This window comes from Cavia porcellus, unplaced genomic scaffold, assembly GCF_034190915.1.
Source record: "Cavia porcellus strain 051 isolate PalLab524CR breed Dunkin Hartley unplaced genomic scaffold, mCavPor4.1 scaffold_32, whole genome shotgun sequence".
Classification (NCBI taxonomy): Eukaryota; Metazoa; Chordata; class Mammalia; order Rodentia; family Caviidae; genus Cavia; species Cavia porcellus.
This window is the reverse complement of record NW_026947515.1, coordinates 26,508,104-26,519,574: the sequence shown is the minus strand read 5'-3', so window position 1 is coordinate 26,519,574 and position 11,471 is coordinate 26,508,104. Positions and strand designations below refer to the sequence as shown.

The 11,471-nt window shown below is 58.9% G+C and overlaps 1 protein-coding gene across 6 annotated transcripts in view; it reads right to left on the bottom strand.

Moving 5' to 3' along the window:
- Window positions 1-1,117: 1,117 nt before the first annotated feature.
- The window catches only part of Septin9 (septin 9), a 154,183-nt gene continuing 143,829 nt past the window's right edge, over window positions 1,118-11,471 (bottom strand). For all 6 annotated transcript variants that reach the window (XM_063242220.1, XM_013147082.3, XM_003464873.5 and 3 more), the window contains 9 exons: window positions 11,027-11,218; window positions 9,295-9,423; window positions 8,902-8,983; window positions 8,439-8,576; window positions 7,734-7,851; window positions 6,603-6,698; window positions 6,355-6,451; window positions 4,090-4,141; window positions 1,118-2,971 (listed from right to left, as the gene is read on the bottom strand). In XM_063242220.1, coding sequence (XP_063098290.1) covers window positions 2,836-2,971; window positions 4,090-4,141; window positions 6,355-6,451; window positions 6,603-6,698; window positions 7,734-7,851; window positions 8,439-8,576; window positions 8,902-8,983; window positions 9,295-9,423; window positions 11,027-11,218 — 1,040 coding nt within the window. In that variant the 3' untranslated portion in view covers window positions 1,118-2,835. The remainder of the gene's footprint in view (window positions 2,972-4,089; window positions 4,142-6,354; window positions 6,452-6,602; window positions 6,699-7,733; window positions 7,852-8,438; window positions 8,577-8,901; window positions 8,984-9,294; window positions 9,424-11,026; window positions 11,219-11,471) is intronic.

Sequence of the window (11,471 nt, the reverse complement as noted above, 5' to 3'; positions counted from 1 at the left end):
GTGTGCCCCCAACACCAGATCTAGCAGGATTCAAAGGCCCATGCCGGCATGAGGCAAGGTCTCCTCTTTTCTGAGAAGTCATTTTCCCAGCACTGCCCACGCAGCACTGCACATTCGGCATGCAGGCAGAAAGGACAGGACAGGAAAAGAGATCTCCAAAATCCAGAGGGAGACCCCAGACAAGACCCTCCTTGTACACTGCCAGAGCCCACCCGGCTCCTTCCAGGGGGCCAGGAGTAGCAGGGTGCAACACCCCACCTCTGTGGGTCCCTCTGACAAGCTGCAGGGTTCTAGGCCTCAAGCAGAGCGGAAGGGCTGGGGATTTAGCTCAGCAGCGTAAGTGCCTACTTGGCAAGCACAAGTCTGTGAGTTCCATCCCTGGTACAAAAAAAAAAAAAAAAAAAAATCAAAGCAGTGGAGGGAACAGCCCAGTGGCTGCCTGTCAGTTTCCTGGATTCCAGCTCCATGGCCCAGCACAGGGGAAGAGCCAGCGACCTGGCCCAGCAGTCCCAGCAGGACACTCTGCTTTCCAGGCAGGTCTCCAGGCCAGCACGGCGTGAAGCAGGGCTGCCCTGTCTGGGTCTTCCTGCTCTTCTGTGTCCTGCAGGTCTGCCTCGGGGACAGCCTGGGCTGGACCAGATGGCCTAGTAAGGAAGCCCTGGGGCCGGACAAGTATGAGGCCTAAGTGACAGGTGTGATGATGCACACCTGGAACACCAGCACTTTGTAGGCTGAGGCGGGAGGATCCCAAGTTTAAGCCCATCTGGGCAATTTGGTGATTTAATGAGACTCTTTTGTCATTTTAAAAGGGGGGAGGGGGCCTGACACAGCTCAGTGCAAAGGCCCTGGTTCAATCCCTAGTACTGCAGATACAGATAGCTACATCTTCAACCGTTTTTTATTTTGAAACAAGGACTGCCCAGGCAGGGCTGGAACTCAGGATCCTCCTGCCTCAGCCTCTCACTATGGCCGGCTTTCGATTTGTCTTAATCCCGGGAGGCCAAGTTCAGGTTCCAGCCTGGCCTGACCTCCCCTACCCTGCCCCTCTCTCTCTGCGATTATGGGGCCAGTCCGGAGGCTGCGAGGAAACCCACATTCCAGGGGCAGGAACCTCTGGTTTGCATTTGAAACATTTATTTCAGGAAATACATTTCAACACTTTGTTATTTATACAAAAAGAGACGAATTTCTCAGGAGGCACAGAGCAAAAGGCCATTGTGGAACAGAGCCCAGTGAAACGTTTTCAAAATCTGGTTACAGAGAAGGAAAGCGAAGCCATCCCTGGGGACGCTGCTGTAACCACACACACATACTGCCCAGTGCCACCAGGGCCACCAGGGCCAGAGGAGGGCACCCCCGCGTCCCGGGCCCTGCCACCAGACACCTCCTTCCTTCAGAGTCTTGGTTTTGGCAAAAACTCGGCAAGTGGGCAGTTGGCAAGTAAACTTCGGTCAGGCGGAGGGCTTCGGTAAGGGTCTACACCCCTCGGGGAGGAAGACGGCAATGCAGTCACCCGCTCACACACACATTCACCACTGCTGCACACCCACGCCTGTCCACAGCCTGTCCCGCCCGCTGCCTGCCTCAGCTGCATGATGCTCCTTGGGGTCTGCAGCCAGATAATACCTCAAGGTGGTAACCCCTGTGTGCAACCCCACTACCCGCTCCCACCGCCCAGGACTGGGAGGCAGGTATGCACGGTGTGGGGGTCAGTCCCTCAGTCTCCTCCTGGGGACACAGGGTGAGGCTTTGCTCTTCTGCCAGAAGGCAGGTGTTCTGTGCACCTCCAACTCGCTCATCTCTTCCTCACTAGGGGTCTGCACAAGAGGTTCTGGGGTGCAGGGGCCCTAGCACTCAAGAGGACAATGGATTCCCCTGGCCTCCTGCCAGCCCCAAGCCAGGAGCACGGAGTCTGGGAGCTGGGGTGGCTGGGCCATGAGAGAACCAGAGCACTGCGGCCAACCAAAGTCCAGACAGACAGACAGACAGATCTCCAAGACATCAGGGCAGGCGGAGCGGGGCGATTTCCTCCAGCACCTTCCAAAACTTCCTCCCTGGCTTCACCTGCTCGGACCTTTCCCAGACTCGGGGTTGGGTGGGGTGGAGTGGGGTGGGTTGGGGTGGGGTGCTCTTCTGTCCTCATCAGATTTTGTGGCACCAGAAGCACCCAAAGCCCCTCCAACATGGGTGTGAGGGTAAGAGGAGGGTTAGAGGGGTAGGTCACACCTCCCCCTCTCCATTTTGTCCCCATTTCTGGCCCAAGGGGACAACTAGGAGAGTCCTCTGGCTCATGTGGACGGCTGAATGAAGGCACTTTCTGCTCCAGAGTGGGCCTCGCCGTGTCTAAGCGATTGGCAACGTGGGCTGTGGAATTCTCTCTGTCCCAGGGGAGCGGGGTGGGAGTGGGGGGCTCCACACCAGGGGGTGGGGAGCAGGAGGGGCTCCATCCTCCCACTCCAGGAGCTGTGGCCAAGGGGACAGAGGGGTGAGGTGAACCCAGGGGACCTGGTCCCTGATGAGGCCCCAGAGCTAGGAACTCCACCGAGCGTGGTAGACAGGGCAGCTCTGCAGGGCCCTGTGGGGGGAGCCTGGCTGGGGGCGGGTCAGACTCCAGGGTCCCAGGTCCTCTTGCTGGGTGCACCCAGCCTTTCCAGTCCTCAGGGGCAGCCAGGAGCTACTGATTAACACGCAGGAGGCTCCGCCTTCTCTTGTCACCTGGCAGCACAGAAAAGGGATGGAGACGACGACGACGATGGAGAAAACGATATAAAATAAGATGGGGCGGGCGGGCCTGGGGGACGGGAAGACAGGCTTGGGTCCAGGGCGGGGCAGGGTCTACATCTCCTGGGCATCAGGCTCTTTCTCCTCCACCCCGTTGGCCATGGCGCTGTTGCCCTCGTTGAGTCGCTTCACGCGGTATGCCTCAAAGTGGATGCTGCTGGTGATGTCCTTGATGTTCTGCATGTGAGTCCTGTGGGGACAGCAGCTCAGCTGGCCCTGTGGGCCCTAGTCCTAACCGCCACATCCCCTCCCCCGCCCCCCCATCACCACGATGGCCACCACGCCTGGCACAGGTCTGGAGGTCCATCTCTCCGTAACCCTCTGTGGACACATGTCCTGGTGTGTCCCTTGCCCTGTCTAAAGGATGGCTAGTCTGGTGCCTGCCCAGCAACAGAGGGCTGGGTGCTGGGGGACAGCGGCTGGACGGGAGAGGTCCAGAGGCCCCTGCAGTGAGCAGGACCAGAACATCCTTGCCGCAAAACAGGAGCACCACCAGGCTGGTGGCCAGGGAGCCAGCCAGCAGAGGCAGTGGGTGATCACTGACCCTGGAGCTGTGGCCTGAAGCAGAGGGCTGGGTCCACTCTACCCATCCTGGGCTCATTATTTTGGTTCTGTGCAGCAGTGTTGGCCATGGAGCCAGGGTCTCAGGCATGCTGGGAAAATGCTCCACCTCTGGGCCACACCCCAGCCCCAGCCTTTCTGCTGCTCAGGGGTCCAGTCTGGAAAGGGGGCTGGAAGGGTGGGGCTCCCAGAGATGGTGATGTTACTTCTGCCCCTCACCCTGGTCCTCACATGGCCTTGCCCACCTGATTAGTCCCCATAACCAGCCACTTCTGGAGGAGGAAGACAGGAGCCCAGGACCCCAGCAAGAGGCCCCCACCTCTTCACCTGCCTCACCTAGGGCTGCTCTTACATGGAGCTGGCTGCTGGGCTCATGGAGATCATAGAGAAGCCTCAGCCTCAGCCAAGACAAAGGGCAGGGATCAGAGGCTGCTGGTACAGAGCCAAGGACCTGCCAGGCCTCCACTCGGAGGCCAGCCATGACATCTCATGGGCCTCCGCAGTCACAGTGCAATCTGGGCTCAGGTCACAGGGAATCAGGACACAGCCTTTCCCGTCCCTGGGACTTCACAGGGATTCAAAAGATGTTCTCTCCTTGCTGCATTCATTTCCCAGAGCATTTCTTAGCAAACAGGGTTCTGCAGGCAGGGCAGCTGGGTGGGCAGGTGGCAGCTGTCCCCAAGACCTCTGCCCCTGCCCCATCTGCACCCACCCTCACCCCCCACACCACAGCAGCGCTAGGCTCACCTGATCAGGAGGTCCCGCAGGTAGGCAAACTCACAGTGTGTGGTGTTCTCGACTGAGGAAAGGGACAGAGGGCTTTAGTGTCACACAAGGAAAGTGCCCACCCACCCAGTAATATCTGGAGAGGCAGACAGGGTATGGGGAGTCCCCTGCTCCATAAGTGAGTCCTGGGTACCTTGGAGGCTCTCAGTACTGGGGACTCTGGGATGGAAGAACTAAGCTCCTGCTCTCTGGAAGGTTCTGGACCAGTGGGGATATGGCCCAGTAATCAGGCCAAAACTTTGGCAAGGCAAAAGAGTCACAGTAAGGAGGGGTGGGCCTGCTCTCCTGGGGTGACCGGACCAAGAAGGCTTCCCGGATGTCCCAGGACAGACGTGAAGACAGGCTGGAGGTTAGGGATGACAGAGTTGGGGCAGATTTTAAGACCTGGGCCCTCTGGGTTTCATCCGTGCTCATACACACATGCCCAGCGCACAGGCAGGATGCACACACGCGCGCGCACACACCCCACTGAAATCACATCCAAGAATCAGCAAAACTAAAGACCAGGCTTGGGGTCACCTGGATGTGAGACCACACAGGTGGAAGCCAGCAGGGGACAGTGGGCACCTCTGGGGACCACAAAGGATGTGGCAGAGCCTCAGTGGGCCGCACTCTCAGAATGTCATTGGGGGTGGGTATTCTGACCCACACGTGAGCACACTGCCAGGGTGTGTAACTAGGACACAACAGACGACAGAGCACTTGGGGGGGGGCAGTGGCATCACAGACGGCCAGGCAGAGCAGGCAGGGCAGACCCCGGCAAAGTCCCCTCAGCCAGCTCCCCACACCTGCAGGCAGCGACAAAAACTCCACTCCTGAAGTCACAAACTTAGAGCTCAGTGGCTCACCCTGGGGAGGTTACTGCGGCCTCTGAAACCCAGACCCAGCACCGCAGCCCATCTGCGCCTGTCCCAAGCAAAGGGCTTCAGCCAAGCAGGGGCGAGGCAGGGCTGCGTGCACCCTGGCAGGGCTGGTCCACATGGCAGCTTCCCCAAGAGGCAGTGAGAGCTGGCAAAGGGAGGGACCCTCGAGCCAGGGGCTGGGCTGCTATGTGACTCTGGTCTCTCTGACCCTCTATTTCTCTATCTATAAAACAGGTAACGATGCCACCCACCTCCCAGGGACACACATAGGGGTCAAATGGGGTGAATCATGGGACCCTGCCTTTCCTCCTGCAGCCCTCCAGGCAGCTCCCAGAGCAGGGGACAGAGGACAAGGCAAAACTGTCTAGGGCCGTGAGAGCCAGGGTGAGGAAGCGGCAGTTATCGGCTCACAAGGCCCTCACCGGCTTCTGCCCTGTCACAGGCCTCCCTACCTGGGAGCCCCAGTCTGGCCTCATTCAATTTCCTGACGGTTTCTCTCCAAACCACCTGCAATGTTGGGACTTGGCCACCAAGAGGCAGTAGAGATGTGCCCTAGGGCCCTGCTCCCTAACAGGCCTTTCTGGTCTCAAAGCCTAGGGGACTGGGGCTGCCTACATCAGACAGCTCTCCTGCAGAGGGAGCACTGCAGACCCCAGAGAACTCCCAGATGGGCTATTGTAGAAAAATGCCCTGACAGAGCCAACAGTAAGAAAGGCAGGTATGAGAACCCTGGGGTGCACAGCAGGGCTAAGCCTGCAGACTCAGAGCTGGCTCCCTTCCTGGGGCCCTCACCACACCTCCTGCCCTCCAGGAGGGTTAAACAGCATCCTGTAGAGGTGCAGAGCACCGCACCGTGAACATCCCCTGCCCTGGAGATCAGTTTCATGGGCGACTGCTCTCCTTGTGGTCTCTGGGACACTCTGTCAGTTTGCTGAAATGTTGGCCACAGTACCATTTTACGGAGGTGGAAACTGAGGCCCCAGAGGACTGGGGATCTGCCCACACCGGCATAGCTGATTCTTCTCTATGGGAACTTGCAGCCACGCTGCTCTCAAGGAACACAGCGGCTTTTCCAATCCACTCTGTGCTTTGCTTTCACATTTGCTCTCAAGTAGGGAAGAAGTAGCAAGCAAAGAAACACGTGACCCGTCCACCCAAAATGCTGACCCATGCCAAGGAGAGACATGCCCGCATCCCAGCCCCCAGGCCTGTGACAGCGACCTTATGTGGAAAGTATCCGAAGATATGTTTTGTGAGGCCCCACAGCCAAGGACAGGTGCCCTTCCAAGACACAGACACACTCCAGGGCCAGCGGCCCATGTACTTCCCTGTCCCTGACCCCAGCAGCCAGCATGGCAAGTACCTTCGATGGTGCCCCACTTGGTCTTTCTGCCAAGGATTCGTTTGCCGTTGACCTGGTACTCGTGGTCGCTGCCCACCACAGCAAAGGGGATCATCTCCTGGGAAGGGAGCAGGCAGGGCTGGTGAGGTGTGCTTGGAAAGGCCAGTGCCACCCCAAGATTTTGCCCAGGATGGGGCAGGCGCAACCCGCCCTATACGCCCACCGCAGGCACAGGGCGCCCTGCCACAGCCTCAGGCTGACGTACTCACCCGGAACTTCTCGTTCACCTGCCGGTCCTCTGCGTCCTCATCAAACTCCTTCTGGGGGTACACGTCGATGCCGTTGGACAGCAGATCCGCAGTGATCTGGGGAGATGCAGGTACCACCTGTGCCTGTGCCGTGATCTCCTGAGGGAGCTGCCCTGGGCCCTGGGGGACTGTCACCCCAAGATCTGCAATTCTCATGTTCCCGAATGGAGAAGACCAGCTGCAGATCTGCCTGCCTTCACCGGATGAGGCTCCCCAAGGCGGAGTCTACTGTCTCTCCACCTTTCCTGGCCGGCTTCTCTCACATGGCACGAAAATAACCCAGGGTTGTGAAGTCCTTACCTCCTGAAACCCTCCTGTGAGAGCCCCCCTAAGCCCAATGTGGGCCCCTCCTCAGTCCAGGGTGTACCTGTCTGCATTAAGCCAGCCCCTCTCCGACAGCAGCACAAGCCAGGTGACACTCAACAGAGGATATCTCAAGGAACAATCATCAGGGCTGCCCCAGGAAGACCCAAGCCCACAGGGCTACCTGTCCCCTTCCCTTCAGCATGCATCCCTGAGCAGTAGGCCACTGTTCCCGAAGCATACTGGGAAAATCTCCCACACCACCTAGGATGTAAGCCCTCAGGACTTGTGGGATGAGACCGCGGTGCAGCTCTGTTGAGAAGAGGTGATCTCAGGCTCAGCACCTGCAGGGCGCCTGTCTACCTGGCTGGCAGTGGCCCCAGACTGTGGCAGAGAACTAATAGCCACTTGTCCATCCCCAGCACAGACTGTATCTGCTGGGCCTTTCTTTTCTATCAAATAAAAACCAGGCATATACTGTTTGATGGGTGCACATCAACCCTGCTCCCAGGAAGGGGCATGGTTGTTCCTGAATCTGGGTCTTTTTCAAGCCCCACTCATGCTTTCCTGGTGCGCATGTGGAGCTGCTTTTGAGAGCTGGGGAGCTGGATGGGGCATCCCGGGAAGGCCCTCACAATCACCCAGGCCAGGACTCCCCCAAAGGCAGCCACGTGCTTGCAGACTGCAAGTGCATCATGGCCCTGGTCACGCGCCCCTGCACTGCGTGGCCTCTCCCAGGCCTGCAGCTTCTCCAAGCAGCCCTGAGAGCCAGGAGCAAAGGCAACGTACCCGCTGTTTGAAGTAGACCCTCTCCTCCAGTGTCAGTGTGTCAGCCTTGGCAATGACAGGGACAATGTTGACCACTTTGCTCAGGCGCTTCATGAACTCGATGTCCAGGGGCCTAAGGCTGGAATGGACAGAGGTGAATGAGATTGGGTTTTGGGTTAATGGGATTGGGGGGAAGAGGGGTGCCTCCAGGGGTGGCAATGGGGCTCTGGGTGCCAGCTTGGGGCAAGGGCAAATCAAGCCAGCCAGGTGGTAAGTGGAGGGTGGCAGGGAGGAACAGGGCCAACTCTAAGCCCCCATACCCAGGAAGTTCCCAACTGGCCCAGAGCACGAGTCCAGAGAGGGCTGCTCTGCTGGGGGCAGGGAGAGGAGGAGCTTAGCTCGGCCTCCCGCACGATGCCCGGGAGCACAGCCTTCTCTCATGCCTGCGTGGCAAGCAGGGTCCAGCCTTGGACCTCTTGCTGGCCCACAGGTGACACGAGAGGCGGGCGTGGGTTTCCTGCAGGCCCAGTTTGAGGCCTGCTTTCCTGCTCTGGGTCTTGTGCCCGCAGGCCTGGGACGTCCTCCCGAGCACTGGGCTCCCAGTGACGTGCAACCCATTTCATTTCATCCCTGACTCTCCCCCACCCTGCGCCCCGCAGCACGGCGGACGGCCGCAGCAAAGTCAGGCTGCCCCGGGGCAGCAGGCTAGGCGTGCCTGGCACTTACGAGTGGCCGGTGGCGGGGATGAAGTAGAGGCAGCAGTGGACGCGTGTGTCAGGGATGCGCTTCTTGCGGTTGATGTTCACCTCCTCCTGCAGGTACTTCTCATACTGGTCATTGATGAACTTCATGATGGGCTGCCAGCTGCGTGGGAAGCCAGGTCAGAGTCGAGTGGGGCATGTCCCTGGTGGGGAGGGGCCTACAGCTTCCCCGGCCAGACACCTGCTCTCCAGTCAACCTTGCGATCACAAGGTGGGAGGTTTGGCTCTGGGCAGACAGCACAGCCTCATCTGAGAGTGCCTGGCCCGGCCCCCTGCTGACCTGTGACTCAGGGGGTGGGGAAGAGTGAGAGTCCCAGGGCAGCCCCAGCTCCGTCCACAATTCTCAGGACAAGCTCCTCAATGCTGGGGTGTGGGGCCTGGGTGCCCTATGGGTGCTCCCGTTGCAGAGCCCTCCTTGGCCCCCTCACCAGTTCTCGTTGTTGATGTGGTCCCCAAACCCTGGTGTGTCAATCACTGTCAGCTTCATCCGGACACCTTTTTCCTCGATATCTGCAGGAACCACAGAGTCCCGAGTCAGAGGGTGCGCAGGACCCCAGAGCTGGCACCAGGAAGACAGCAGCCTCTGCCAATAAAGCCCAGCAGGCCCTCATCCCTGGCTCATGAATTTTGGTGGTAGCGCAGCTGTCAGGTCCTCGTGTCTCCCAGGGCCCGACGACTTACAGGCCAGTCCTACTCAGACTCCACATTCCCAGGGAGTCTTAGCAAGTCCCCCTCAGGGGACCTGGGTCACCTTAACCCCCCTCTCTGAAAGAAAGGGGGTTGCCCCTATCCATCCCCTCCCCTGACCACAGGGCACTGACCATGGGTGATGGACTTGATCTCGATGGTCTTGGGGATTCGCTCTTCTGAGGTGGGCTGCACTGACTTCCGGCTGATTTTGGACTTGAAGAGGGTGTTGATTAAAGTGGACTTCCCCAAGCCACTCTGCCCTGGGGGACACAGGAGGGAGGTCAGTCAGCTCTTGGGAGGGGACTGGTCACAGCCACACAATAGGTAGCAGGTGTCCAACAGCACCAGGCTCTGGTGCCCAGCCCACTCAGCCAGGGGTCCTTCCTGAGTGGTGACCGTCCAGACCCCTGGAAAGGAGGCCTCCTGGCAGCTGTGACTTGGGGCACCTTGGTTTCTCCATCTATCTGTACAATGGGATGACTGTGCCTGTGTTTCCTGTGCTAGGGCTGCTGTAAGCATCCAGTGGCTCACACAGTCACAAGCCCCTTTACCAAGACAGAATAAAGATTAGACTCAGTGTGCACACTCGCAACACAACACCCATGCTTGTGCGCACACACACACACACAGACAGACACACACACACAGACTCCAGACTCAGCTGTCACTGCTCAGAACCCCTCCAGCTGTGTTAACAGCCACATATCACCTGACTTCTGACCTTGATGGCACCTTTCAAGGACAGCCGGGGGCTCCCAGGAGGGTGGAAGCCCGGGTGGCCCCAGAACACACAGTCCTCGTCACCTCCCCTCTGCCCACCTGGCTGTGTCCTGGCCTGAGCTATTGCTGCCCTGGCCCCCAGGTGCCTTAGATTCTGGAGATGCCACCTGGAAATTTTAACTGCATCGAGTTATTACTCCCAGCACGGCCGTCACCAAGGCCACTGCCATCCCCATGTCCCGAATGTCCACTGCGCGTCAGGGGCTACACTGCCCCCGTGATTCGGACTCTCCTGGACCCCTGGGTTTGGGATTACACCTTTTCCCAGGTGAGGAAACTGAGGCCAGAGGCAGAAAGGCAGATGAGCCTCACTGGGAGAAAGCAGGGTATCTCCCCAGGTCTGTGGGCCCCACAGGCCGCCTCCCTTCTGCTCATCTTGTGAATGGGGCACTGCAGCAGCTGGGTGGGAGCTGGAGCAGACACCTCAGCCTCATAGGCAGCACCCACCCTGACAAGGGTTTCGGTTTTATTGACTCGATCACTTTATTCTTCCCGAAACATCCCAGGAGTGAGCCCGTGGGTGACAGCTGGGCACTGGTGTTCTTAGGGCTGAGGGCGAACAAGGCCCAGCAGGAAAGGTGGGCCCCGGGCACCCTCCTGGGGATCAAGGCTGGGCCACAGTGGTGCAGCCTCCTTCCCTCTGCTCTCAGCCACAGTTCTGAAGGAGACCTACATCACAGACAGGACCAGAGGAGCCCATGCCCTCCCACACATCTTGAGGGCAGGAGGCACGGCCACCTTGGTGGCTGCCTGGTGCCTCCCCCAACTCTCTCCAGCCTCCAGCCTGTTCTGGGAGTCTGACACCAGCAGTGGGTTCCCTCCTGAGGAATGGGGGTCCCGTCACAGGTACTGTGAGAATCTTAAAGCAAGGAGCTGCTCTCGGGGGACTCGACGGGAGCTGTAGGTCCTCCGACCCCTTAACTCATCGCTTGCAATTGTCTTTCAGGCACAGGCCATCACCCACAGGACAGAAGGGAAAACTCAGGCCAGGAGCTTTTGTGATTGGTCCCTACAATCACTGGACTGTCCCTACAATAGCTGGACTGACATGGGTCTGGCTTGGAGTGGGTGCGGGGGACTCACCAACCACCATGATGTTGAACTCAAAGCCCTGCTTCATGGCCTTCCTGCGCATCTGCTCCAGGATGGAGTCGATCCCCACATAGCCGAAGTCTGCAGGGGGCTTCTCATTCCGAGAAGCCGGCGCCGGCTTGAGCATGGCGTCTCTGGGAGTGTCAGCCATGTCACCAACACAGCCAGGAGCTGCCTCGGTGGCTGGGGAGGAAGAGAAGGTGTCAAGTTTAGATAGGGTCCAACCATCAGGTCCATTCTCAGGGAAACTGAGGCACAGGTTAGCAATTTGCCACAAGACCCCTGCAGAAGGCCCCTGATGGAAGCCACTCACCATGACAACTTCCAAGAGTCCACTGTCCTGAAGCTACTCTGCTCTAGCTCCAAGAACCAAGCTGGCTTTCAGTGCCTGTCCCTCTCCCCAGGGTAAGCACTCTGTCTCATCTCCCCTGGGCCT